The sequence below is a fragment of the Ceratotherium simum genome, chromosome 8 (assembly GCF_057802395.1).
Source record: "Ceratotherium simum simum isolate JZ-2026a chromosome 8, ASM5780239v1, whole genome shotgun sequence".
Classification (NCBI taxonomy): domain Eukaryota; kingdom Metazoa; phylum Chordata; class Mammalia; order Perissodactyla; family Rhinocerotidae; genus Ceratotherium; species Ceratotherium simum.
This window is the reverse complement of record NC_141907.1, coordinates 39893136-39920701: the sequence shown is the minus strand read 5'-3', so window position 1 is coordinate 39920701 and position 27566 is coordinate 39893136. Positions and strand designations below refer to the sequence as shown.

The 27566-nt window shown below is 39.0% G+C and overlaps 1 protein-coding gene across 4 annotated transcripts in view; it reads left to right on the top strand.

The window, feature by feature from the left end:
• Nucleotides 1-27566, top strand: part of TEC (tec protein tyrosine kinase) — a 131249-nt gene that overhangs the window by 28776 nt on the left and 74907 nt on the right. For 2 of the 4 annotated variants that reach the window (XM_004419043.3, XM_087434274.1), the window contains exon 2: nt 13010-13195. In XM_004419043.3, coding sequence (XP_004419100.1) covers nt 13058-13195 — 138 coding nt within the window. In that variant the 5' untranslated portion in view covers nt 13010-13057. Of the gene's footprint in view, nt 1-4583; nt 4951-13009; nt 13196-27566 lie in introns of those variants that run through there. The other 2 variants (XM_087434273.1, XM_087434272.1) reach the window with 2 other exon arrangements.

Here is a 27566-nt window from a genome sequence, read left to right as displayed (position 1 = left end):
CTGGCCCTGTAGCTCTCTGTTTTTAAGTCACTTTTTCCCATGCCTCCCTAGAGAAAAGATTATGTCTTGTTCATCTTTGTAACCACCTCAATGCCTCATGCATAGTTCTTTATACATCATGGCTGTGCAGTAAATGTCGGAATGAATGATTACATGAATATCTGAAACTATTCCTGTGGATAAATTGGCTCATGAACTGGAAATGGTGAAAAGATGGATGAGTGAAGAAGAGGAAACGTTTAACAGAAGGAAGAAGGTTGACAGGGATTAGAGAGGAATGAAATGAAAATGGGGTGGTTAAGAAGGAGATAATGTATTTTATGTCCCAGTTATCTATTGCTATGTAGCAAACCACCCTAAGCTTAAAGGCACACAACCACCACCATTTTATCACACTCATGGATTCTGTAGGTTAAGAATTGCACAGCACAGTGGGAATGTCTTGTGTCTACTCCGCAAAGTTGTTGCTCTTTTCTTGGAAAACTTGATAACTGGGAGTGACTCGGGTGACTTGAGGCTAGAATCATCTGAAAGTTCTCTGATAGATGTGTCTGGCTCCTGGGCTGGGATGATTTGAAGGCTGGGCTCCACTGGAATTCTGTTCTAGAACATCTATATGTGGCTTCTCCATTTGGTGGGAGCTTCTCTCAGTATGGTGGCTAGAGGGACAGTATGGTGATTCCGAGAGGAACTGTCCAAAGAGTTGAGAAGTGTGAAAGAACCAGGCTGGAGCTATTTGGCCTTTTCTCGCCTAGCCTCAGAGGTCACATAGTATCCCTTCTGCTGTACGGTATTAGTCGAAGGAGTCAAAAGCCCACTCAAATTCAAGGGAAGGAGATGCAGACCTTGACTTTTAATGGGAGGAGTGTCAATAAATTTGCGTCCATTTTAAAAACAGCAGCATTACATGTCACAAGGAGGTCAGATAATGACAGTGATGGGTGGAGCAAAGAATAGGAAAGTATGTTATCCATTACTTCCTTAGAGATAGGACATATGAAAAAGGTCACTGGACATTTTCCAAGCAGTGATTAGATCATAGCTTATATTTATAATAGTTTTTGAATGTAGTTTATAATTTTTATTTGTTATGAGTGATACATGAAAATGTTTTCTAAGGAATTAGTATTTTTATCAGTTTATTTTTTTCCTCTTAGAGATCAAGTGTATAACAGTTGGCATTTCAGTTTTGTAAATTCTTCATCAGCTGAGTCCCACAAGCCTTGGAAGTAAGGGTAACCAGTTTTCTTGTCTAATTTGCCTTCTTGTTTTAGTATGCTCTGTAGTTTCAGTTGTGCTGCCCACCTTGGGTGATCTTTTCAATAATTCTTTTATTAAAAAACTGTAATTTGAATATATATGCACTTTACATGACTGGCGCTTTGTTAATTTGTACAGAATTTTCCTGTTATCGTGCTGTAGACTTGACAAGCAAAGTTCTGTTTCCATAACATTTGAACAGGGGAAAGGAAAGGAAATAGAGGGAAGAGAGGAGTTATAACAAGGACAGATGTTGCCTAGACTGTGGTTTTATTGTTGGCTGCTAGAAACCACATATTCCTGTTTGTTGGAGAAGAGATAGTGTCACGTTACATTATCATGAGGCTCGCCTGACTCAGGAATCCTTGGAATCATAGGAAGAGCTTTTGTGATGAGCTAGGTAGGGTGGTAATAAGAGGAAGGAGAGCCCACCCACTTTTTTCTATTCTTATTTGTTTGCCTTGGCTCTTTTTTTCCCCCTCTCTCTCCTTTCTCTTCCTCCTTTCCTCTTTTTCTCTTCTCTTTCTTACCAGTTCCAAAAGGTTAGATGACAGGGACGTGGAAAACCATGCTACTCCCTTGAATGTATTTTAAAAACTTTTTATTATGGAGAATTTCAAACATAAAACAAAAATAGGATAGAATAGTGAACCCCTTGTATCCATCACTCAGCTTCAATAGTTATCAACTGAAGAACAATTTTATTTCGTCTATACTCCCACATACCCCTTACCAGATTATGAAGCAAATCACAGACATTATTTTATCTGTAAATTTTTCGATATGTATATCTAAAAAGATAAGAACTCTTAAAAATACAATCACAGTACCATCATCACACTCCAAAAAACTCCAAAACAACCTAACACTCTCTTAGTATCATCAGATCTTAATATCATCAAACGAATCTTATCAACAAACCTTAATATCATCATTATCCAGTTGTCACAGTTGTCTCATGCATTTCAGCTGGTTAAGATGTCTCTTAAGACTTTTAACATCTATTGGATCCTCTTCAATCTCTCTCCATTTTTGTTCTTGAAATTTTTTGTTAAAGAGACTTTCTCATTCTGTAAAAAAATTGAATGTAACAATGACTTGGATTCTTTATTCCTACTTTAAAAATAAGAAAAGACGGGCTGGCCCCGTGGCTTAGCAGTTAGGTGCACGTGCTACGCTGCTGGCCGCCCGGGTTCGGATCCCGGGCGCACACCGATGCACCGCTTCTCCGGCCATGCTGAGGCCGCGTCCCACATACAGCAACTAGAAGGATGTGCAGCTATGACGTACAACTATCTACTGGGGCTTTGGGGGAAAAAATAAATAAATAAATAAAATTTAAAAATAAGTAAAGAATATGTTGACATAGATGAATGGTTCTCATTAAGAATAATTTAGAGGGGCCGGCTCCGTGGCTTGGTTAAGTTTGGTGCACTCTGCTTCGGTGGCCTGGGGTTCACGGGTTTGGATCTTGGGCAGGGACTTACACCACTCATCAGCCATGCTGTGGCAGCAACCACATACAAAATAGAGGAAGATTGGCACAATGTTAGCTTGGGGCTAATCTTCCTCAAGCAAAAAAAGAGGAAGATTGGCAACAGATGTTAGCTCAGAGCAAATCTTCTTCACCAAAAAAAAAAATAAACAGAATACTATAGCCAAGGAACACATATTGGTATTTGATTATTTTCTATATAATTTCCAAATTACTTTTCTTTATTCTCATGTTTTCTCCTATTAAAAGGTGCTGAAAATCACTTTACCCACTTGAGAAGCTTGTTATTCATGCCTTGCTTTCACTAGTTATTGTTTCTGTCTGAGGTAGCAGGAAGCAGAAAGAGAAATATTTGTTTTATATCAGAAATTCCCTCATCTGAGGAGGATTAGTGCTAGAATATCGTCACTTAAAGTGGATCCACTTAAATTTCATAGTAAGTAGTAAAAGAAAAAAAAACCCAATATGATTCAGATTTTATCCTGAAAAATAAAGGATTTTTATCTCATATTTGGTACCATTTAGATTATAATAGCTAACTCTTAGAACAAAGAGTAAATCAAATATTAATTGTTTCCTTGGGATAATTTTTCTGATGAAAATGCATGATAAAAAATTTGACTTCACTTTACATTTGAATTTTTCAGCACAGTTCTAAAGAGGATAATTTTTTTCAAAAGCGTTGTTAGAAAGCTTTATCAGTTTTTGCAAGGGTGTAACTATTACGTGGAATAAAGGTTAAGCCACTATAACAAAGAAACCATTGTATGTAATTTCTAAAATAAGATAGAAGTGTATTTCTCTCCCACAAAGTAGATTAGCTGATCTAGGCTGGTGGGGCAGCTCTGCTCCATGAAGTCATTCAAGGACCAGTTTCTAGTTCTGTCTTTTTCCTCCCCACTCCTTAGGGTGATGACTTGAATGCATAAGGAAAGTTGAGTCTGCCATGTGCATTTTCCGGCTGGTAGGAAGGTGAAAAATGCCCTAAATCCAGGAAAGTAGCTTGTCTTTAAGGTGAAGATGGCCTGCATACCACTTCTGTACACGTCCCCTTTGGCTTTAACTTAGATGGCCACACCTAACTGCAAAGAAGGCTAGGAATTATTGTCTCTAGCCCATACGTCCAGGATGAAGGGTGGAATGGATTGGTGTGGGGAGAGGGGAAGGGTGGGGGAGGGAGCAAAAAGCAGTCTGCTACAGGGTATCTTAACATTTTAATTGTAAATCATTCTATATTCTGTTTTGACACTTCTATTGTTATTTTTTTTTTTTATTTTTTTTATTTTTTTAAGATTTTATTTATTTTATTTTTTCCCCCCAAAGCCCCAGTAGATAGTTGTATGTCATAGCTGCACATCCTTCTAGTTGCTGTATGTGGGACTCGGCCTCAGGATGGACGGAGAAGTGGTGCCTCGATGCGCACCCGGGATCCGAACCCGGGCCACCAGCATCGCAGCGCGCGCACTTAACCACCAAGCCACAGGGCCGGCCCATATTGTTATTTTATTTTATTTATTTTTACTAGCTAACTAACTACAAGATCTTATTTACCAGTGGCATTGAGTGTGATTGGAGCAGTTCTCCAGTATCACTCTTTGACTTCTTGAAAACCCTCATCTTTTGAATATTTGATATTTCGTTTTCAACTGTATTTTTTTTTTTAATTTAATTTAATTTTTTCCCCCAAAGCCCCAGTAGATAGTTGTATGTCATAGCTGCACATCCTTCTAGTTGCTGTACGTGGGACTCGGCCTCAGCATGGCCGGAGAAGCGGTGTGTCAGTGCTTGCCCGGGATCTGAACCCGGGCCACCAGCAGCGGAGCGCGCGCACTTAACCGCTAAGCCAAGGAGCCGGCCCTCAGCTGTATTGTTGACTCTTGCGTTCCTTCATTCAGTGAGAGAAAATGACCAGCAAAGAAGTAGAACCTAGTAATGTGGAAGGGATATTTGATTGGGGTCTGTATGGTCAGTTGATTAATGAATATTTTTATGATATGGTAACTTTTGCTTCTTTCTAGAACCACTTAACTATGAATCTCCTGAATGGTAAATGTATTTGTTGATTCTTGGAAGTATTGCACATGGTTTCTTTTCTAAAACTTCTTTCTCTATCCGTTACTCTTTTTAATCTCTTTTTTTCCTTCCTTTTTACCATCAGGGAGGCCATCAACCCCAATCGCAGCCAAAAACCACAGGTGAGACCTGCAGTGTGAGACCCAAAACTGTCTTAAAGAGTACTTGTTAAATCAATGCATAGACCTGTATGCTATGGACACTAAGAAACAACTGTCCTTAGTGCAGCCCTGCCCAGTCTATTTCCAGGTTCACTTGCCGCCCAGTCCAATCACCCACCATATGGCAGTGGGCTGAGGTCGGGGGTACATTACCAGGAGAGATGAGATAAGTCAGCTGGCCTCTGTAACTTTTGCCTTTTGTTCCAAGAAGTCTTCTCTTTTCTCTCTAAATGTTGTTGGTACTCAGTGATAACGTAATGCTTGAATTCTTCACCAGTCCAGCTTCACTAGGTCAGCAGACAAGTACTCAAGACTTTGTAGCCTACTTCGTATCAACTGGCTGAAACGAGAAATAGTTAAGACTTGAAGAAAATAGAGATTATCATTGGATGCCTTTGTTTAATAGATAAGGAAGACAGAGGGCTACAGTGTTATTTTCTTCTGAGAACTAAAATGTTGGCTAATCCTGGAATAGCTCCAATTCATGGTGTTAAATGAGGCAGTCTAGAATGTACCCATTATTCTGACAAGTCAGCCTAGCATTTTTTTCTTTTGCTTGTATTTCTGCTACTTAATTCCCCTTTTACAAAAGGAAATTGGAGCTTAAGCTGAGAGTATACATTGCAGAAGAGAGCCTGGTAAGATTTGTTCTTATATGATAGCCATCTGTTTTAGGTAGTTTTGAATTGAAATATAACTTACAGATACTGTTGACAGGCACACAGCATTTGATTTATCAGATAAATGTTGGTCTGATGTTTATCCGTGCTAGATTTCTTAAAATTGCAAACAGACACTAACTTTGTCACAAACCTATGATGAGATATGTAATAGGCAATGTGTTCTGATGTAGAAGTTCTGAAACCGAGGGCTTTAACTGAACTCTACTAACCTTCAGGGCATTACCAAGTATTAGATTGAATTATGTAGTATTGCTGATTTTGTAGGTAAAATATTGCTGGCTATTGGCAATTTCATATGGCTTAACCTAGTAAGATGAGAATTTCAACGTCCTTTAATCTCTTTGATCCTTCCTGTAAGGAGCGTATTCATTCTCTACCCTGATAACTGGGCTGTTCGTTTCTTATTTACTACATCTCTTACCACTATATCATTTGGTAGCTCACAGTCACCTTTGTTTTCATCTGTCTCTGACTACCTTTCCTGGTTACTACCTCTGTTCCCTTGATTAAAAATATTATGAAAGGTTGTATAGACTAGGATGGACAGCCCTAGGAGCCACTTAATAAAAAAATTTTTTTTTTCCCCCAGGCAGAACCTTCTTTCATGATGAAAAAGGTTCTAAGATCTTTTGGCTAAAATTGCCAGACTGTCAAACTGAGAACCACTAGTCTGCTCCTCAGACTTGTAACACTGGACAGAGAATTTAATGTGTTGGTGGTTTGGATATCTCATGGGTGAAACAGTGACAGTCTCTGTGATCTACTTCAGAATATGAATGTTCAAAGACTAATGTGTTAAGTTTTCCAAACTTTTAACAATTAGCAGCCAGAGTAAAGAGAATAGTGTTCTTATGTTCAACTCCAATGAGGCACAGAGAAAAGGGGCTTAAGTTGCAGCTTTGAGTTTTATTTAAAGAAGAGATTTGTAACCCAGAGTTGGTTTCTTTGTGATTCTTATTTCTTTTTCTTTTTTTTTGGTGAAGGAGATTGGCCCTGAGCTAACATCCATTGTCAATCTTTCTCTTTTGGCTGAGGAAAATTGGCCCTGAGCCAACATCTGTGCCCATCTTCCTCTGTTTTATATATGGGATGCTGCCAGAGCATGGCTTGATGAGCAGCGCATAGGTCCACACCCGACATATGAACCCGCGAACCCCGGGCCACCGAAGCAGAACGCACAAACTTAACCACTATGCCACCAAGCCGGCCCTGTGATTCTTATTTCTTAATGGTCAGTGATATGTAGTGTGGAGAATGGCTGGCAGGATACGCTGGAATACTCTAAAATTTTATTTCATTTTTGTTTTCTACTTTAGAACATCAAACCTATTATTTTCTTCATTCTGAGAGAGTATTTCCCTTCAGTTTTTGATATTGAGAGGTTGGTATGGCTCTTAGTGATGCCTTGGAAGTCATAGGTTGTCTCCAAGTCTGGAGATTGAATCCAGTTGCTTTTAGCAGTCTCCTTAAACTAGGAGGTTGAAAGTGGCCTGTCATCATGCCTTTCCTTCAGTTCTCCCTTCCCTTCCACTAGAGAGGCCCTGTAGTATAGTGGTTAATAGTGTAGGCTCTGCAGTTAGACTGCCTGTATTCAAACCTGACTCTTATTCTTACTGTGTGACTTGTAAAATATAGACAGTAATAGTACCTACTTCAGGTTTGTTGAATTAAATGATTTGCTACATCTAAAGTGCTTAATGCTTAGAACAATGCCAACATATAGCAAAATAGTAAAAGCTTGATAATGATAATGATAATTTTTATTATTTTTCTTTATAAATAGTAATTCTATAGGGATCTTTCCTGATTCTCCTGTGGTCTACTTATCCCTCTGGATTTCATTGATCTTGTCAAAAGGGTATTGGTTTGACCTTTCAGGACAACGTTGTTTACTTTTAGGGAAATCTACTCTCAGCCTCCTCCTCTGTGTTGGTTTGGTTTTCACAGTGTTTGGCCGATATATGTGTTTCATAGTTCATAGTTTGGGGTTGAAGTCCATCTTTTTGTTTCATTGAAGATGGGATTATGGTTTTCATGTTTTAATAGAGTTTAGGGGAGGAGAGTAGAGAACATACACCTTTACACTGCCATCTTCCAAGAAATTTCTGATTCTCAGAGGCAGCCACTTTTATTTTTTAAAACCGTCGTAGGATGGTCAATCTCTAAGTAACACACTGATGTTGCCACTTCTTGCTTTTTTGATTTTAGGTCTGACCTGTTCACTTCCTACTACCCCTGCAGAGGATATAGCTCTCTTTCACAACGTGCTTCCCACCCACACACAAGCACATTTCCTGCACTTACTTACCCCCAATATATTTACATTAGTAGTAAGATGTAAAGATTAGTAGTAAAGGTTATTTATTGTTTACCTTATTATGATGTCGTAGATCTTATTTTTGGCTGAACTCTGTGGTATACTGTGATTATCTTTCTTGCACAATTTTTTGTTTTCCCCGGAATTAATTGATTTTTTTTTTAAGTTGGCTAAGTTTTACTAATTTATTGTAAATCTCCTCCCACTACCTTTAGTTTCATCTCCTGGAAGAATTCTTCCCAAGAACCTTCTAATTTGGCCCAGTTGCTCTCTCAGCCCACTGCTCAATGTCATTTTAGGATTTCCCTTCACCGTCTCTGGGAGATTCTCCTTACATCTCTTTTGTGTTGGAACTCTTGTTTCCTGGATTCTGTATTTTGTAGTTTACTGCTTTGTTTTGGTAGAGTACATCCTCAAGTACCTTTTTGAGAAGGGTGAATAGGAGATAACATTTTTAAAGCCTTGCATTTTTGAAAAATGTCTTTATTCTGTCACTGTATTCGTTGATCATTTAGCTGAGTGTAAAATTTTAGTTTAGATTAGAAATCAATTTCCTTTGGGATTTTTCTCCATTATCTTCTGGCTTTTCACTATTGCCATTGATGACTGCCATTCTGAATTTTGATCCTTTCTAAGAAACTTACTTTTAAGCTTGCTGAATCTTCTGCTTGTCCCCATGGTTTTGAAATTTTACGAGATGTGCCTTGATTTGGTTCTGTTTCAAGTAGGAAATAAGCTTCAGTTTGGGGAAATTTTCCTAAATTGCTTCTTTGGTTGTTTTCTCTCTGTCTGCTTTGCTTTCTCCTTTTAGAATGCCTATTTTTCAGATGCTGAACTTTCTGGGTGGGTCCTCTAATTTTGTTATATTTCCTCTCCAACTTTTGTTTTTTGACTTTGTTTTATTATGTGAGAGATTTCCTAACTTTATATTCTAACTCTTCTATTGAGTTTTTCATTTCTGCTATCTTATTTTTTCCAATGCTTCTCTTTTTTGGTTCTCTGCTTTTTATTTTGGCTGTATCCTGACCTTGTTTTGTGCATTGCACTATCTTCTCTTAATCCTATGATTTTGAGTCTTCTTTTTTAAAGCATTTTGTTTTCTCTGCAGTCTTTGTTTCCTCCAAGTTGCTTTTTTCCCACTTGTTGTTTGACCTTGAATTCCTATTAGAACCTTTTCTCAGTTGTCTGGTGATCCTTGGCTTTCTCTCATTTATAAGAGAGAGAGAGGCTCCAAAAAGTCAATTGCAAGCTTTTTGCATGTGGATGGAACTTGCTGACTGTGGGCTTTACTGCAGGGAAATCTGGTTGGGCCATTTCTGTTCAGGAAATTTCCTATGTCTGTATATTTATATCTTTTCTCTTAGTGTGGTCCTTATCCAGTGTCCTGGAGCCAGGTGGGAGAGGAGAGCTGAGTCATGTCAACATTGAGTATATACTCTTGTACAGTTTCACTGTACAGTCTTGTACCAATCAAGTACCATCTTGAGCCCCAATTATTCATTGTTTCTCCTGGTATAGAGACACTCTGTTTTATAGCCTTTAAATAATAAACCTCTGTTTTTCTGCCAGGGTTGGGGAGAGTTAGTCACCTAGCTATATAGCATGGGAGAGGGGATTTGGGGAGTCTGGTCTTTTTGTTTTGTTTTGTTTTTTGCTGAGGAAGATTAGCCCTGAGCTAACATCTGTGCCCGTCTTCCTCCGCTTTGTATGTGGGTGGCCGCCACAGCATGGCTGACGAGTGGTGTAGGTCTGAGTGGTGCTGGGGGTCTGAACCTGCTAATCTGGGTCGCAGAAGTGGAGTATGCAGAACTCAACCACTAATGCCAGGGGCCGGCCCCAAGAGGAGTCTGTTTCTTAAACAGAACTGCAAACAATTCTTTTGCGTTAAGTCCTTCTTCACCACCACTTTTAGAGATACCAGGGTCTGCTGATTCCTGAGCTATTTGGAGGTTTTGCAGCATAAATTGGGTTGTTTCAAGATTTCCTCCCAGCTGGACCTAACACATGTTTATTTGCTTTCCAGTTTCTAAAATTGTGTTATCTCCTGTCCTGTTTTCTATTTCCTTGAGAGTTAATTCCTTAATGACAACAACAGCAACAACAATAAAGATCTGATTTTAATAAGATTTCAGGAAGGAGCCAATGCTCAAGTGTCCATTGAACCCTCCATCTTTAGCTGGAAGTCTACATGAGGAGAATTTTCCTTCATTTGTATCTCTGTGAACTTTAATTGTTTTCTTTGGCCAGGATTTTCCTTTGACCAATGAATTATTAAAACATCAATAAAATTTTAATTGTATGGAATGGTGGAGAGAGCCCTTCACTTGGAACCAGGAGAGTTTTTTTCTAGACATTGGGCAAGTCACTAAACTTTCTAAACATCAGCTTCTTAATCTGTAAAATGAGCGAGATAGATTGGGTGATGGCTAAGATTCCTTTCCACTCAATGGTGTGATTCTGTATAAGACTATTAATCTCTCGTGTAAATCAAATAAGGTTATTTTTTTTCAATGCGTTCAACATGAAATATTTTCCTGTCCCTGATGTTGAGACCTTTTGCTTCTAGAACTGCAGATGAGCCACGCCCCACTTATCCTCCTCGGTCTTCCAAAAGTCTACCTTTCATTTGGTAGCTATGGTATTGCCCACTGGCTTGGGAACTACATATTTGCATATGGCTTGTCTCCAGGGCATAGCTTGCTTTTCCCTTACAAGACATTCTTGTAAGTTGTCATTTTCACCCTGCATTGAAAATATGTTGCGGAAAGATGAAAAGATGATTTCCAAAAAAGTGGCATTTACACATCCACAGTTTCTCAGAAAAAAAAAAGATGGAATACCAAAATTTTAATTTAGAATAAGGAGGACGAACTTAGATGCAAAGGAACAAGAGTTTTTCTCTGACTTCTCAGCTTTGGATAACTAATGAATTAATTGGGTTTGATATCTGGTTGCTTATTGAGAGGCTGCCGTAAACAGGGTATAAAGAATTGTGTGTAGGAGCCCAATCTCTTCCTTTAAGATAGTAGCTCTCAATTCTATCTGCACATAAATCATGATGCCCTGGGCCTCACCCCAGACCAATTGAATCAAAGTATCTAGGTGTGGGTTCTGGACATTGCATCAAAAAAAAATCCCGCTATGTGATTTTAATGTGCACGTAAGGTTGTGAACTATTTCTTTAGGAGCTTGAAATCTAGGTGAGAAGTTAGAATATTTGCATCAATTGCTATAGAACGTGAAAGACAATGATGAACTATATGATGGGTGATACAGAGATTGTGGATACAGGAATTGGAAGGTTTTTAATTAACTGGAACAATTAGGAAAGGCTTCATGAAGAAGGTGAGTTTTAAGCTAGTGGAGTTTTCATAGGTGGAGAGAGGGGACTCTCTAGGCCAGGGAATGAATGCTGACTATTTTGACTGGGATGTGGAGTGTTTGGGGAGCAGTGGAAGTACAGATTGGATATTAGGTTGCAGCCAGATTTTGGACCATCTCCAGTGTCAAACTAAGGAGTTTTGGCTTTATCCTGCAGGTCATGGGGAGGCTTTGATGAGGCATTATTGAGGACTTCTGATGAATGAAATGGCTTAATGGAAGTGGTCTCTTTGAAGATTGACCCAATGGGAATGAGGGGTTATGTAGTTTGAATAAAATGAGCCTGGGGAAAGGAAGACCAGTTGGAAGGCTACTATCATGTGCCAGATGGTAATGCCCTGAGCTAGGAAAACAGCAATGGAATTTTAAAAATAAAGATAATAGACATTTGTATAGTGTTTTCATAATAAGTAAGTTCTTTCCCACATCTCATTAAACCTCACAATAACCTTGTGGTGTTTACCTCCATATTTTATAAATGAAGGAACTGATGTTCAGAGGTTAAGCAGTTGTAAAGTAAACTTATAGAAAATGAAGGGGCCTGGTAGGATGACGACAGATCAGTAAGAGGGAGTTGCAAGTGTGCTTCCGAGGTATCAGGTTAGGTATGAAGTTAGTAGAATTCCTCAGTGGCAAACTCAGTGTCAAGTTTCTGCCTATGCTCTCAGATAACCACTTGTGCTCTTCGCATGACTCCTATTGCCTCTATGGTTTGATGTGCAATGACTTCTTTTAAGTGTGTGGTGGATGGAAGAGAAGAAAAGGCTGTTGTCAATTCAACTTGTCTCAAATAAGAATCTTCAGGCCTTTTCTGAGTGCCTTTGGGTTTTCAGATAGTTAAATGTTGTTGAATTTTAGAAGGCTTAGTCTAAGTATGGGTAGTCTGGTTGTGGAGGCTCCAAATATAGGGCTGAGCACCTTATATAGATGAGCTCTGCCCTGAGTAGGCAGGGTGATAAAGGGTTAGCTGAGAGTTCACTGTGTAGGGTAAGTTAGCTGAGTGGGGTTAACTGTGACTGGGTGTGTTTCATTTTCTCTTGTGGTTGAGACAGGAGCCACAAGGAAGAGAACTGTGGAGCATGGTTGTGTAGATATCGGAGAACATCCTCATAGCTCTGGTGACTAGGATGCTTGATCAAGATCACATCCTTATCAGAGCTGGAGACTGAATTATATTCACCACTGTGGTGATTCATTTGTTCACAAGTCTGCTGTGTCTACATGCTCATCCATTTTGTGTACCAAGATTCTGAGGCAATTTAAATACCAGCCTAAACCAGCCATGCAGGTGACGAAATGTACTTTTCCATCTAAGATATTTGTTTACCTGAAATCAAATAGCAGAAGAGTGTGCCAGAAACTCTCTGGGGAGGTACAAAGGAGTGAATCATCATCGTGGCAAACCTTGATTAGCTTTTCTTATGAAATGCGGGGATATGAGGAGCAGGATAGAGTCTGGGGAAGGGGAGGAGGTTGAGCTTCTGTGCCCTGGCATTCTTAGTCTAGGTGCAAAGAGTAGCATTCATCGGCTCCAGCTGTGGTGAGGGTAAAGTCTATTTTGGTAATTTGGAATGAATGAGAATATCTTTGGAAAATTAAATGTCACATCTTATTTCAACTGTTTATTTTCTCACTTTAGAATACTGGGATCTTCAATGGCAGGAGAAGGAGTGATCAGAAGACCGAGATGAATTTTAACACTATTCTAGAAGAGATTCTTATTAAAAGGTCACAGCAGAAAAAGAAGACATCACCCTTAAACTACAAAGAAAGACTTTTTGTACTAACCAAGTCCATGTTAACCTACTATGAAGGTCGAGCAGAGGTAGGAGACAAAGTTTACTTTGCTGCTTTCTATGTTGATACTATTTTATAATACTCTTCCCCTCCCCCCCAATTCTTATGGAATAAGCCTTAGGTTAATGAAGTTAAGGTAATGACTTGTTATCATTTGGATTTGAAAGATAAAGTTTAGGGTATGGATAGAAATTATTCACAAGTCTGTCAATTATGGGGTTAGTATATATGGGTGTACATTTTGTATCAGCCTACTGAATTAATCTGTTAGAGAAAACAAATTCCTACATCAGTTTTAGATCCTTATGGAGTTCATTAAGTATGTTGTGTGCGTGGCTCTTTCCCATAAACTACTATATTATGTATCAAAGTGTTTCTTTAGCACATAGAAACTGTATCTCTGTCCATTGCTTTATATGACTATGTCTTCATTATTAAGTGGAAGTTATGTAAAACTGGTTAGTGATTTGGTGGACCTAACACATGACTGAAGTTGACCTAAAGCCGAACTATTCAACTTTTTTTGTAATAAGCTGCTACTGCAAGGTTCCTTTGATGGGAGCAGGAAGAAGCAGCCCACCAAAAACCTGGTCAGTGGGCATGTGGCATAGGAAAGGCGTGTTGTCAGCCATCTCCTCCTGGTTTTCAAATCCCTTTATCCTCTGGTTCTACCACTAGATGAAGTGCATGCATGTGTTGTCACCCTGGCCCACCTTTTTTCTCCTGACATGTTGGGAATGCATTGCCTAGTACTGCAGGTCCAGCCATGCTCCTTCCTGCTAGAAATATTCTTGGGTTCCAGGCAATGGCTGGAGACTAGATTGTTCTTGTTGACCACGTGCTATTATTGTCTAATTGGTTACAGTGGATTGTTGGTAATCTTGATGTTTGGTTTTATTTTATTTAAGTCTACATTTTTCCTAGAGCAACTTCCTCAGAAACTGATTTTCTTGTTTTTATTTTGCTTTTGTTTTTTTTTACTCTCACTGATTTCTCTGTGTTTTGGTTCCTCCAGTTCAGACAGAATGGTGTTGCTTCTCACTGGTGGTCCTCAACTCTGTTAATTTCTGCTGTAGCTTGTCATTGTGACCTGTGGAATTCTGCCAGTTCATGTCATTTGGGACTATAGTTCTTTATCTACCTTCCTAAATCCCCAAAATGCTGAAGACCAAAACTTCAAAAGCTCTTTTAGTTGCAAAACCTGTCTGGAGATGGGGCTATTTTTAGTCTTTATTTATCCTACTCAATGTGAATCTTTTGTGTGTGTATATGCAAAAATATTAATGTATTTAATTAAGTGGGGCTATTGCAGTCCCTGCTGGAGGTGTTATGTAATATATGGTGTATGTGCTGTATTTCATTTGTTAAATCTGAAAAATTCAGAATTCCAGAAGGGTTTCAAATAAAACCAGAAATACAAATTATTTTAAAATCTAAAGTAGATTTCTTTTTTTGGATGAGGAAGATTGGCCCTGAGCTAACATACATTGCCAATCTTCCTCTTTTTGCTGAGGAATATTGGCCTTGAGCTAACATCTGTGCTTGTCTTCCTCTATTTTGTATGAGGGACACTGCCACAGTGTGACTTGATGAGCGGTGCATAGGTCTGTGCTTGGGATCTGAACCACTGAACCCTGCGCTGAAGCAGAATGCACGAACTCAACCACTACGCCCCTGGGCCAGCCCCTAAAATGGATTTTAAAGGGAAACATTAATAAATTTTTGCTCTATGGTAATGATTTGTTATAATGTGAATTTAATATAATAAGTCTAAGCAAAGAATAGAAATATAACACTGAAAGTGGTAAAATATGGTCTTTTACTAACCAAAAAAGCCTCAGACACCTGCATTATCTGCTTTGAAATTTGGACTGATACTATTGAAATATGTTGCAATTGTTAAGGTACTTTGAAGATACTAAGCACACAACGTTAAAAGAGCCCTAATTGCTTTAGTTTAAACAGAATGAAGAGAACAGTAGAACCTCTCTTATTTCAGAACTTGGCCCACTGTGTTGCCTGAGAGCAGCCTCCGTCACTGTGAGAACCAGAAAGGACAGAATGAGGAGGTTGTCATAACATGTAAAATCCCAGCCTCTGACACTTAGCATCAGAATCCATCACCTTCCTGGCTACTGATGACCGGCCCAGGGAGCCTAGTCCTAGCCTTAACCCCGACTCCTCTGATGCGCTGGGCATTTTGATCCCTCCTGGTTTCTTTCCTCAGGGACTGACAGTCTTCAGCATACTTATGACCTTCAGCTTGAAATATGGTCGCAGATTTGTTTGTCTTTCACAGTTAAAAATAAACAGTTGTCAATATTAAAAAGTTAGGAATTTTAAGATAAGAATCTGAATTCTTGAAAAAAACCAAAGTTCTGACAATACTGGGCTGAATTCTTGTGTGACAACTCTCTGCCTGGCTTCTGGGTAAGCCCAGTAGCACCTCACTGCGTTTCTTCCCTGTTTGGGTTCATATGCTTAGTTCTCTGTTTCCCATGGATGAATGTTCTGGTTTTCATCTCCCTCGTCCTAGAGACTGAGATCTAAAAAGGGCTGTGACATGGGCAACCCATGAGAATCAACAGGTATTTTAAAAATAATATTTTTAAAAAAATGTAAGACTCTAGAGGTAGATTATAAAAACCATGGGGGCCATTCAGGGGTTAAAATAAATAGCCGTAGAGATATTTATTTTAGTTGTTCATAGTTCTGTTTTTTAAAAGAAAAACTGGTAAAGGCTATTGATTGATCTAGTAGCTATGATTCCTAGTTTCTTCATGGCAATTAAGTGCCACTGATGCTTTGTTAAAACTCTCAGTTAATCACCGTGTGAGACGGACATCCATCCTCTCCTGGTTCTCTGGATCCCAGCTCCTTCAACATGATGGCAACAAGCTTTTATTGAAATTATTCCTATTTAGTACAGTTTATTATGGTTTTCGAAGCATGCTGAGAAATTCTCTTCTAAACGATGAGAAATTCAGTCAAGCCTTTCTTCCGAGTCTGATATTGGGAAACTTGTGTTTCAGTTTCCACTGTGGGCCATTCTTTGGTTTGTCCTCCTTGCTCTTACTGCTTTCAGTTGGTTCATGTTTCTGCATATTCTAGTGAACTGGTAAAGGATCTTCCCGGCAATTTATATTGTTTTCACTTAGTCATAATAACACAGAACAAAGGACACTGGGGGTTTCACAAGTGATCTTGCTTTCTGGTCAGGGAACTAAATGCCACGTGGGTTAGACCACCTGACATTCCAGTGGAGGCTCCGTCTGGTATGGAGATGAAATCCAGGGAAGAGCAGGGCTGGAGTTTAATCAGGAAAAAGGCCTATTAAATAATGATGAGAAAACAAGGAGTGGAGAGATTTCTATATGTTGAATAAAAAAAAATTCAAGTAGTATGTAAATCTGCAACTCTCCCTAGCTCGGAAATCAGAACTTTTTATAATTGGATTTTGGTACTACTAATATGGCTAGTTTGTTGTTTGTTATACTGCTGCAGTATGGAAACTGGCAAATAGTTTATAAAGTCGAGGAGCAGGGAGACTAGTTGTGTCAGGGATCCCCAAGGCCACCCCCAGGTTCGGTGATTCACTAGGACTCAGGGGACTCAGCATATAGGGGTACTCACAGCTATGATTTATTACATGAACGGAGACAAAGCAAAATTAGCAAAGGGACAAGGTGCATGGGGCCAGTCTGGAGGAGACCAGGCACAAGCTTGCAAGAGTCCTTTCTCAGCAGAGTCGCAAGGGGTGTGCATAATTCCTCCAGCGTTGAATTGTGACAGCTGTGAAATGTTGTCTACCAGGGAAGCTCATTAGGGACTCAGTGCTCAAGGTTTTTGTTGGAGGCTGGTCACATAGGCACCCTCTGTGCCCCAATTCCAGACTCCAGAAGGAATGCAGGTGTTCAGCATAAGCCATATTGTCTGCACAAACAGTTTAGGAACAATGAGCTATTTTTATCAGTGCTAGGAATGGTGGGACTTTCCCAAAGTCCAAGTTCCCAGATGCCAGCCAAGGGCCAACCTTGTAGGCAGGCATTTCCCAGGAGAGTAGTCTCAGATGCCTGCTATGTTAACTCTTCTGCACACTAGTAGCGATAATGATACAAATTATTACGCACCAAACACATGCTAGGCACTGCGCTAAGTACTTACATGCATTATTTCCTTTATTCCACAAAACAATGCTATATTAAGTCTTATTACTACCCCCATTTCAAAAATCAGTGGCATGAGGCTTAGAAAGGTTAAAAACTTGTACAAGGTCATACACCTAATGAATGGCAGGGCTATTTTTTCAAAGCCTATCTTTGAGATAACCTTGATACTCCAGGGAAAATTAGAAAAAAAATCCATTAAATTTCTCTATAATACAGATAAAGTTTTATTTTAAAACTTTTGAGGATATTTTTATTTATTACTTTCAGTTATGATTTTTTTGAATTTTCTTTGTGGTAGAAGAAAACCAACACTAGACAGGGTTTTTGTCCTGGCTCTGCCCCTATCTAATTGGACTTTATAAAACAGTGTTCTTCAATCTGTATATATAGTTTAGAAATTACTTTCACTTACATTGTCTGTCCCTTTGTACTCTTAACTCCTCCTTTGTCATCACTATTTCATCCCCAACACACCTCCGATCTGTTACCAAGTCCTCCGAATTCTCCTTCCCTTTGTTACAACCTTATTGCAGCTCCCAGCCCCATTCTCTTAAGTGCATTTCTGCTCTACCTGATTCTACCGTGAATCTTCATCTTTCATCTGTAGAGCCATCAGAAGGATATTAAAAACCTGTAGCTTCATATCTTCTCTGGGATCAAATTAAAACTCCTCAGCTTGGAATACAAGGTACTTGATGCAGTTTCCTTATCTTCCACACCTGGTCTCTCCATCCCTGTGTCTTCCACCTGCAGTTGCTCTTTCACACTGTGCCTTTGCTAACGTTTCTCGGTCTATTTGGGGTGATATACTTCTCTACCTTCCTGCCAGGGTCTGTCTATGCAATGACTATGTCTTTTATCCATCAAAAATTAATTGAGCACCTGGTAAACACTCATCTTTTCTGACTCAGCTCAATTCCCACCTTCTCTGGCCTTTCCTGTATCCTTCCCACCAAAGGTAGGATCCCCATCCCACCTCAACCCTCTGTGCCCTGTACGTATTTTTATCATGGCATCTTAGTTGACTGATTCTATTTACATATCTGTGTCCCCCATTGGACTTTAAGCTCTCTGAGGGCAGGGTTCATAGCTTATCCATCTTTGTATTCCCGAGGACCCAGTGTAGAGGGGTACTCAGTACACATTGGATGGCTGGATGGATTGAAGGAGAGATGGGGAGACATCAACCCTTAGAAGTAGGCAGGGCAGGTTTATCCTAAATGTACGTCATGAACCATGACAAGCAAAAAGGTTGTCACACTACTAGTAAGTAGACGTCAGAATTTGAACCTTGATAGTCTGACTCTAAGTTCAGTGCTCTTCTCATAATGCCTCCCTTATCATTTTTTCCAGTTGTATTGAAATCGAACATTCTTTGTAACGAGATGCTTGAAATTTTAATATTTTACCCAGGTTACCTGACAAGATGATTGAGGCAACCAGTTACAAGTATGATGATGTGAGTCTCCTAAATAGCCTGGCCAAGTGCTTATATTACTATAGATTCTTCTGGGTCATAGAGGGTTGTTTTAGTGACTAGCCCTGGGAACCTAGAGACTTTTGGTGATATGGGGAGAAGAGCCTGTTAAGATTCTGAGATGATCTGATGTTTCTCTCTTGGTTGTATCTCTAGACTAGATGGAACCCCAGTGGGAAGCCTGGGTTTACAGGGCCCTTCTAATCCTACCTGAAGATTTGTATCTGTCAGCATTTCCTAGGATTTTGGGGAGTGTGTGTGGAGTGGGAAAAAAAATTGCCCTTTTACTACAGGGCAGTTGGAAGCATTTACATCACACTTTGGAGATTACTAGACAGTTCACCAGCTTGTAAAATGTGGTACAGCTCCAGATACTCCATAGACAGTATGGTGGTTAGTGTACTAGGGGATTTTTTGGCTCTGAAAATTCTCAATATTATCCCATGAAAACTAATTTTCTCATTGACAGTTGAGTTTCCTTGTTTCTGAAATAAGGTAGTATCAGTTTCCTGTCTTGTGTTTCAATTTCTTTTCTTATGTCTCTCCTCCTACTTGTGATTCATATCTATCTTCTTATTCTGCTCTCCTAGATCTGATCTTTCTCATCATTAATCACTTAAAAGGGCCAAGATGCAAGTCTAAAGTCCTAGAGTCTGACTTATCCCTGCCAAATTATCTATTTGTTTTTAGTAATACTTACTTTGTTTTCTCTAACCTATTTAAGACAGAACAGGAGGAGAATACCTTTTCCTCCATACACACTCCTAAAAATTTTTGGTAACTTCTTATTTTGCTTTAGTTTCAAGCTTACAGAAGAGTTGCAAGAATAGTACAAGGAACTCTCAAATAACCTTTACTCAGATTCACAAATTGCCCATGGTTTTGCCCCATTTGCTCTATCATTCTCGTGGTCTCTGTCTCTGTCTCTGTCTCCTTATATGCGTGTTATTTTCTGAATCATTTGAGAGTAAGTTGTAGACATTGCCCTTTTTACCACTAACTAGGTTGTTGTGTATTGTCTAGGAACAAGGACATTCTCTTTTCTACCTACAGTACAGTGATCAAAATCAAGACATTTAACACTGATGTGATACAATTATCGAATTCGGAATCTGCAATCAAATTTCATGTATCATTTCACGAATGTCTTCATAGCTATTTCTCAACCTCCTCCGCTTGCCAAGTCCAGGATCTAATCTCTGATCATGCATTGCATTTAGTTGGTCAAGAGATAAAGTTTTTAAATGTTCATGGTGAGAGGAAGAGAAATGTATAGAAGAAATGCTGTCATTTGTTACATATTCTAAGATGCCAACTATATCATTAATACCCAGTGATTGTATATGAGAGTCTGCAAACATGAAATTGGACTTAAAAATCATTGTAGTCTGTTCTACTGTCATTCTCATGGTCATCATTAGGAGCTGAAGACCCTCTTCCCCCCAAAGAAATTATTTTAGCCTGGTCTACTAGGATGAGTAAAAAATTCACTATTTCTGTTTTCATCTGTCTTTCCCCACCTTTAGTTTTAACTTCTTATTCTTCTGTGTTAAATAGTTGTTAGGCATGTAAAGCGTTTTATGGAGAATAGTACAGGATCAGTAATTACTGGTAAATGAAGAGGGAATTTAGTCAAAGGTTTATTCAAAGGTCCTTGTGCTACTTAAAAGTAGAGATAATAAAAAAATTCTAGATCTTGAAAAACACTCTTGGATCTGGCTATGATAGTTGTGATTTAGTCATAGATTTTTTGTATTATGATGAGAGAGACAAAGGCTGTAAGAAAAGTCAGTGTTTTTGTTAGGTATTACCTAGTTTATTTTATTCATAAGACAGCTCTCAGAAATTCTAAGTGATATCAAAAAGTCAAATTTCCATCAAAGTTTTATTTAGCTATTTTTCCGCGGAATATATTCAAAAGACTGTGCCGTAGGCACTGAAGGCAGTTATGAAAAGAACAGTTCCCAGAATGTTTGAGAAATGGCATTATAGTTGAAATAAACATAGTGTTTCTCCCCACCCCTCTTTTCCCACCTGCCTATCTTGAAACAAACTTGTCTTAATCAGCAATGTGTGTAACTTGTTGCAATGTTTTAAGAAAGAACTATATTTGACATCATGATTTTTGTAACCTGAGTTTTATTTCTCTGTTACATCATGAACTACTGGGCTGGGGATTCGTAGAAATCTTTGAAGCTACTTCTGTAATTAGTAGTTTCTATTACACGTTTGTTGATGAGGATAGGTATGACTGCACTTATCCTGAGGGACAGTTAAAAAAGAGACCACATTATATGAGTGGAGGAAGCTTTGGGAGCAAAAGTATAGACTATATAGATTTTTTCGGGGGGGGCGGGGAGGGTGGAGCTTGTGGGGGGAGTTGGGGAAGGCTTTCACTTGGCCGAGGGTTGGAGTATGAGCAATGTTGAACAGAGATCCCATTCTATACAGAGGGAACATCATGTGCAAAGGCTCTGGGGTGAAAGGGGGCCTGGTGTTTGTGGAACTGTTCTGTTCTAGACCTATATAGATTTATGTAACTGACAATTACCCATACAAGGGGGTAATTGATTTGTTAGTAATAAAGAAAAATCATACAATTTTAGAGCTTGAAGGAACTTTGAAGAAGGCCCCTGAATTTTTCACTTGTGGAAACTGAGGATAAGGAGATGATTTGCTCAAGGTCACCCAATAAGCTGGTTGTTACGCCTGGACCACTCAGATCTGAATGTTCCTGGATCAGCCTCTGATTGCACTGCCTTAGTTCTGGAAAGGATATGTTTGGGTTGCCTAAGTAGGTGAGGGCACTTATACAGCTTAAATAATATGGTGATTCACAGAATGGACACCATCTAGTGACTGTTCAGACCCTTTTGCTTAAAAATACTTGTCAGTTTTTTGCCTTTGAAGCTTTGCTCTTGCTGTGCCTAACAGTTCTCCCTCTATTTATCCAAGTCCCATGTCAAGTCCTCTTAAGCAGGAGACCTTGTCCACCCCCACCTAGTTGTAAATACCTTGCCTTTTCTTAATTACTGTTAAATTTATATGTGTTATTATTATTATTGCTTTTTTCCTTACCAACTAAATAATAATCTCTTTGAGGGCAGAGGTTGTTGCCTCATAATTTAAACGTATTACACAATATCTTGCACCTGTTAGGCTCTCAAAGAAGTTTTTGTTGGTAATAATTACAATGGTGATGATTAGTTAGTATTTCAAGTAAGCAAAAAGATCTTTAGAAACATTGTGATAGTTATTTCCCAGGCAGTTTTGTTCCATTTTATTTTTCAAGGGGATGCATTATTTAAATTTAGGAAAAAAAGCTATGTTTTTATTAGTATTTCTTAGTATTAACCTCTCCCCCATACTAAAGTGTGGACATTATTATAAGCAGCCAGAGTATGAACTGTCAGAGAAAATCACATGGCAATTTGAGATAGTGAAGCTACATTTTGAGTTGTTCTAAAGCTATTTAGGACGTGTTAACTCTTAGCCACTGGTTGTGGCTGCTGGTCAGGTTCATGTAGAGGATTATCTGCAGAAGGGTGCTTAGAAACACCTGTGTTATTCAGCGATTAATTCTATAACTGTTTTAGGAGAACTCCTGACATTATTAGCCTTTGGGTTTTGTGAATATACTGTACTTCTGAGATAAATATTAAAGTTTGATTACTACTTCAGATAAAGACATTGTTACAGTCTTCTCACTGAAGCACTTTGTTTACCTTTTTTATTTTATTTTTTTATTTTTTTTATTTTTTTTTTAAGATTTTATTTATTTATATTTTCCCCCCAAAGTCCCAGCAGATAGTTGTATGTCATAGCTGCACATCCTTCTAGTTGCTGTATGTGGGACGCGGCCTCAGCATGGCCGGAGAAGCGGTGCGTCGGTGCACGCCCGGGATCCGAACCCGGGCCGCCAGCAGCGGAGCGCGCGCACCTAACCGCTAAGCCACGGGGCCGGCCCTACCTTTTTTATTTTTAATCTTAGAGAACTGGCTATAATACTTGCATGATTCCACATTGGTAAACCCCTGAAATGAAAAATTGCACAAAATATGTGCAATATTGTTGTTAAAGAAAATTAAATGAGTAAATAAGACACTTAAATGAAATCTCTAGTGATTTTTAATAGATTGTGAGAAAGGCATTTCCTCCCCTATTTTCCTAGTTGTATGAGAAAACTTTGAGAAAAAGTTCTGTCTTTATTCTAAGTAATCTCACAAGTATAGCTGTTTTTTAATTTTATTTGCCACTGCAAAAAGTATCATGGATAGCTGTCATTCCCTCCTCATGAGATAGTAACATGTGAAGTTTGCTCCTTTTAGAGGAAATTATGTATACTTTATATATTAATATATATTATATATATAAATCTCTCTATATATTTCCTGGCAAAAGAGAGTCCATACAATTTTATTTGTTATATGGGACTCAGTTCATTTGTTTTAGTTTATTTATCATTTGTACAACAAAGATTTAGTGAGTATATACAGTATGTTAGGATGGAGGAATTAAAAGATGAATGATTCTGGCTTCGCTAAGCTTACAGTCTAATTAAGCTATAGTTCTAAGGGTTCATACGGCAGACTTTCTTATGCTGCATCCCCCCTGTTGTGAAGGAGGCCTCTTGAGACCTGGCGTTCTTACCCTTGGGTGCTGCTGTTGTTTGCACTCGCCCATGCATTGCTGGATTACGTGGGACTCTTACCTTCACTGGCCCTTGGGTGTCCAGGTGTAGCATGAGGCAGTTGCACCTACAGGATTTCAAGGTTTCCCTCTGTTCTGAAATTTTGCATAGCAGGGATTTCACAAAAGTACAGAGGTTTTATATACATACTTGCAATGCTCTGTTCTGCTTAGCATCTCCATAAAGCGCATCTGTAGATAACGAACACATTTTTCCACCATCAGTTTACAAGTGAAGAAACTGGGGGACAGCCAAGCTTGGCACCTTCTCTGAAGGGACATTCCATTTAACTAGGTGAACCAAGATGTCTTATCTTTCTGGCTGGTGTGCTATCTGTTAAACCACATTGTGCTACTTCCTACAAAGGGGGACTTCCTTAAACAGTAATTTCATTGACCACCTTTATACATACGTTTCCTTCCTCCTTCCCTTTTTTGGCTTTATATATCAGACCTGAACAAGGGTGTTCTTTTAACAGTTGTTGATTTGTGTTTGTTTTTTCCTCACTGCACCCCTGTAAGGTGGTGGGAACCCTATGCATTTCAGTAAATTAGAGTTGTGTGGAAAAAGAGTCCCACAGAAAGAAAATATTTCTGTGAATGCTTATATGAAAGAAGCTGAAAGGGGTTATACTTAGGTCGTAACTCTTAAGAACTTTAAGGTGGGTTTGCTTACGTAGGTGATTTCATAAATACCTTAAATGATTCTTCACAGAGAAAACTCACGAGCAACAAAGGTGAATTTATTCACGTTCATAGTCTATCCCAACAGTAGAGAACAGTGTCACAGTTGAAAAGGACCCTAATAAATCTACTGCAATATATTAGTAAGTTAAACACTTGTTGAAATCTTAAAGTAAACTGACTTTTAGGTTAACTCAGTCCTGACTAGGATCGATTATAGTAAAGTATCAAAGTAAATGGTAGAGATTTGAGTTTTCTTGGAAAAAAGTAAGAAGCTTGATGCTAAATTTCAAATATGAAATTCAGAGTTTTTTTTAAACAGGGTCATTCCTTTATTTTCAGATGTCACAATCACTTTCAAAGGATGCATGTTATGACTAAAATATCTGTAGGGAACAAGACCAACATCCACTGACCGAGATAATATGTTTCTTGAGGTTCTAGAACCAGTTTATCAGCAGTTTTCTGTTCCTTCTTCATTATAGCAAACTTCAGTTGAAGTCTAAGGTCCATCTCTGAGGTAACAGAATTTCTGTGAGTTAGAGAGTGGACTATGGACTCTGGAGCCAGATTAACTGGTTTCATATCCTAAATTTGTTACTTATTAGCTGTGTGACCTTGGACAAGTTACTTAATCTCTCTGTGCCTCATTTTCCTCATCTTTAAACTGGGGCAAAAAATAGTATTTCCCTCATAGGTTTTCTGAGGAGCAAATGGATCACTATATATGAAATAGTTAGGACAGTTCCTGGCATACAGTGCCATTGTAAATATTAGCAGCTGTTATTATTATAGGTAGGTTGCATTGTCACCCACTTTTGTCTTTTTTGTGTAATGTGTTTCAGAGTTTCTGCTCTTGCGTCTGGCTTTTCCCAGATATAGACATTTTTGCAATAAGTATAACTGTTTCCTTCTCCTAGTAAGTCACTAATTGCAGGTGATTCACTCTTTAAATTGCTCTCTGTTGCTTGTAGTCTGGTTCCGTTGTGGAGTTCTGGTAACTGGTGGAAATGCGTGCCTCGGGGTAGGGCATTTCGCATTCTCAGCATCTCTGAGCCTGTGTTCGTGGAAGTCTCGCTGGGGTTTTGGGGACTGTCTGCTCTGGATGTTTTTCTCTGGATGTTTGTCCGCGGGGCATCTAACGGGGTGCCGGTTGTTTTAAATGTGATGTTGCTTCAGTTTCACATTTTCGTAACACCAGAGGCGGATCTACTGTGAATTTAAAGAATAAGCAGTAGAGCCTTTCAATTCCGTAGCCCTTTCTAAGGCCCCTGGAAGGGCCCTAGCGATTTTGTATTCATAATTTTGCACTTAAAAAAAACAGAAGCTTCTCCCCAAACTGTATAAGCTTCAGGTCACTCAAAACCTCCCTCTGCGTCTGCAGAGCAAGCATGTAAGACTTTATTTGTTCCAATATCTGACAGTGTCTACAAATTCTGCCAGTGAAATTCCCCAAGCATCTCCACTGTAAAACAGCTAAAAAACAAGCACATTTATAATTGGTTTATGTTCTTAAAAGTCTTCCTTTCAGGAACAAAGTGGTATCTGTCTACTTTAATCTGTTAAATTTATGTCCCTTTAATAGTTTCAGAGTTGTTTTTTAAAGTCCCATACTTTTCTTGTTAAATGTATTCCTGAGTATTTTGTGGTTGCAGTTATTTTGTGAATAGGTTATTTTTCATGATATGTTTATTGTAATTAGATATTGTTGATATATAGTCAAGATCTTGACTTTTATAAATCTATATTATAACCAACCGCTATACTATGTTACTTCTAAATATTACAAAGAGCCATAGTTTTGTAATTGCAGGCCCTCCAGGTCTAGTTTAACTGACCCCATCTCTTATCAACAGAGTGATTAAGAATTGCCTTTCAGAAAATGTACAAAGTCAAATAGCCAGAGCATGCACAGAAGAAGAAATCTTGACCCGAAATGATCTCGGAACCAAAGATCCTCCTCCCCACGGAACCCAAGGACCAGGACATGACTGGAACTTGAATGTCGGACTCTTATGAGAAGTGAGGGGTCCTTTGTTTAGGAAGATCTGGTATTAAGATTCCTTCCCCACCTCATCAAAAATGTTTAGAACGCCATCATAGAAGTTTAGAACCTCATCATAGATGTTTAGAACCCTGTTATAAATATTTAAAACCTTACCATAAATGTTTGAAGCCCACCAATCAAAACCTCTCCCACCAGTGTTTCCACATGCCAGCCTGTTCTTTTACCTCTTAAGTTTTGCCCCAAATCCTGAATCAGGGAGACAGATCTGAGGGTACATGCCCCCTGTCTCCCTGCAGGTTGATCTTGCAGAATAAAGCTGATCTCTTTTCTCAAAGGCTGATGCTGTAATTAATTGGCTTATTGTCTGCATCGGGCAAGATAACTCCAATTTTGTGTGGTAACAGTTTTCTATCACCAATTTTGCTATGAAAGGGTTATTTTCTATTAAATTTAATTCAAATTATGAAAAGAAAACATTTTTTAAAAGAATATTAAGAGAAATAAAGGCATTTAAAAGCCTAAACAGGAATACTTAAAAGGGTGGGATTAATTGTTTCTTTCCTGAGAAAGATATAAATTGTGTGTGCTGAGGTATTGATGGGGTATGGTGGAGGAACATACATAACCAATAACAGTAAACTTTCTGAATCGACTGAAATACAAAATTTAGAAGTAGAGAAGCCTAGATTTATAATTCATAACTGCTACCAATTGGTGGAGTAATAAGATTCAAATCCAGGCTATGTGACTTGGAAGGCCCCCACAGACATCTCTACCCTAATTTCCTGACCACCCCCCCAAATCCTTTTTTACTTGAATCAATTAATTTAGCAAAAATACCTTAAGTGCCTCCTTTGCAGATACTGTTCTAGGCTCTGGGGACACAAGAGTATATAAAGCAGTTGTCCTGCTGTCATGGAACTTACCTTCTAGAGGAGAAAGACAGACAGCGTACAGATACACCAATAACTGTCTACCTGCCATGAGGAAAGAAAAGCAGGATGGGAGGGGTGGGGCCTTATGTGCTTGTGTTTTGTTTTTATAGGTGGTCAGGTAACGGAGATCTTAGCAAGAGCAAGGCAGGCCATGTGGAAGCCTGGGGGAGGGCATTCCAGAAGGGGAAGCCAGGAATGCAAGGCTCCGTGGGAGGTGGGAGGTGCTTCTTCGCTCAAGGAACAGCAGAGAAGCCAAGGGGCTGAAGTGAAATGGGTGCGGTATGGTGGGTCCTGGGCAAGATCGTGCATAGATGGCTGTGGGGGGCAAGGAAAAGATTTTAGATTTTTTCTTTTTTAATGTGCTAGGAAGATTTGGGAGGGTTATGAGCAGGGAGTGACAAAGTTTGGCCCTTATATTTACGCACATCAAGACGCTA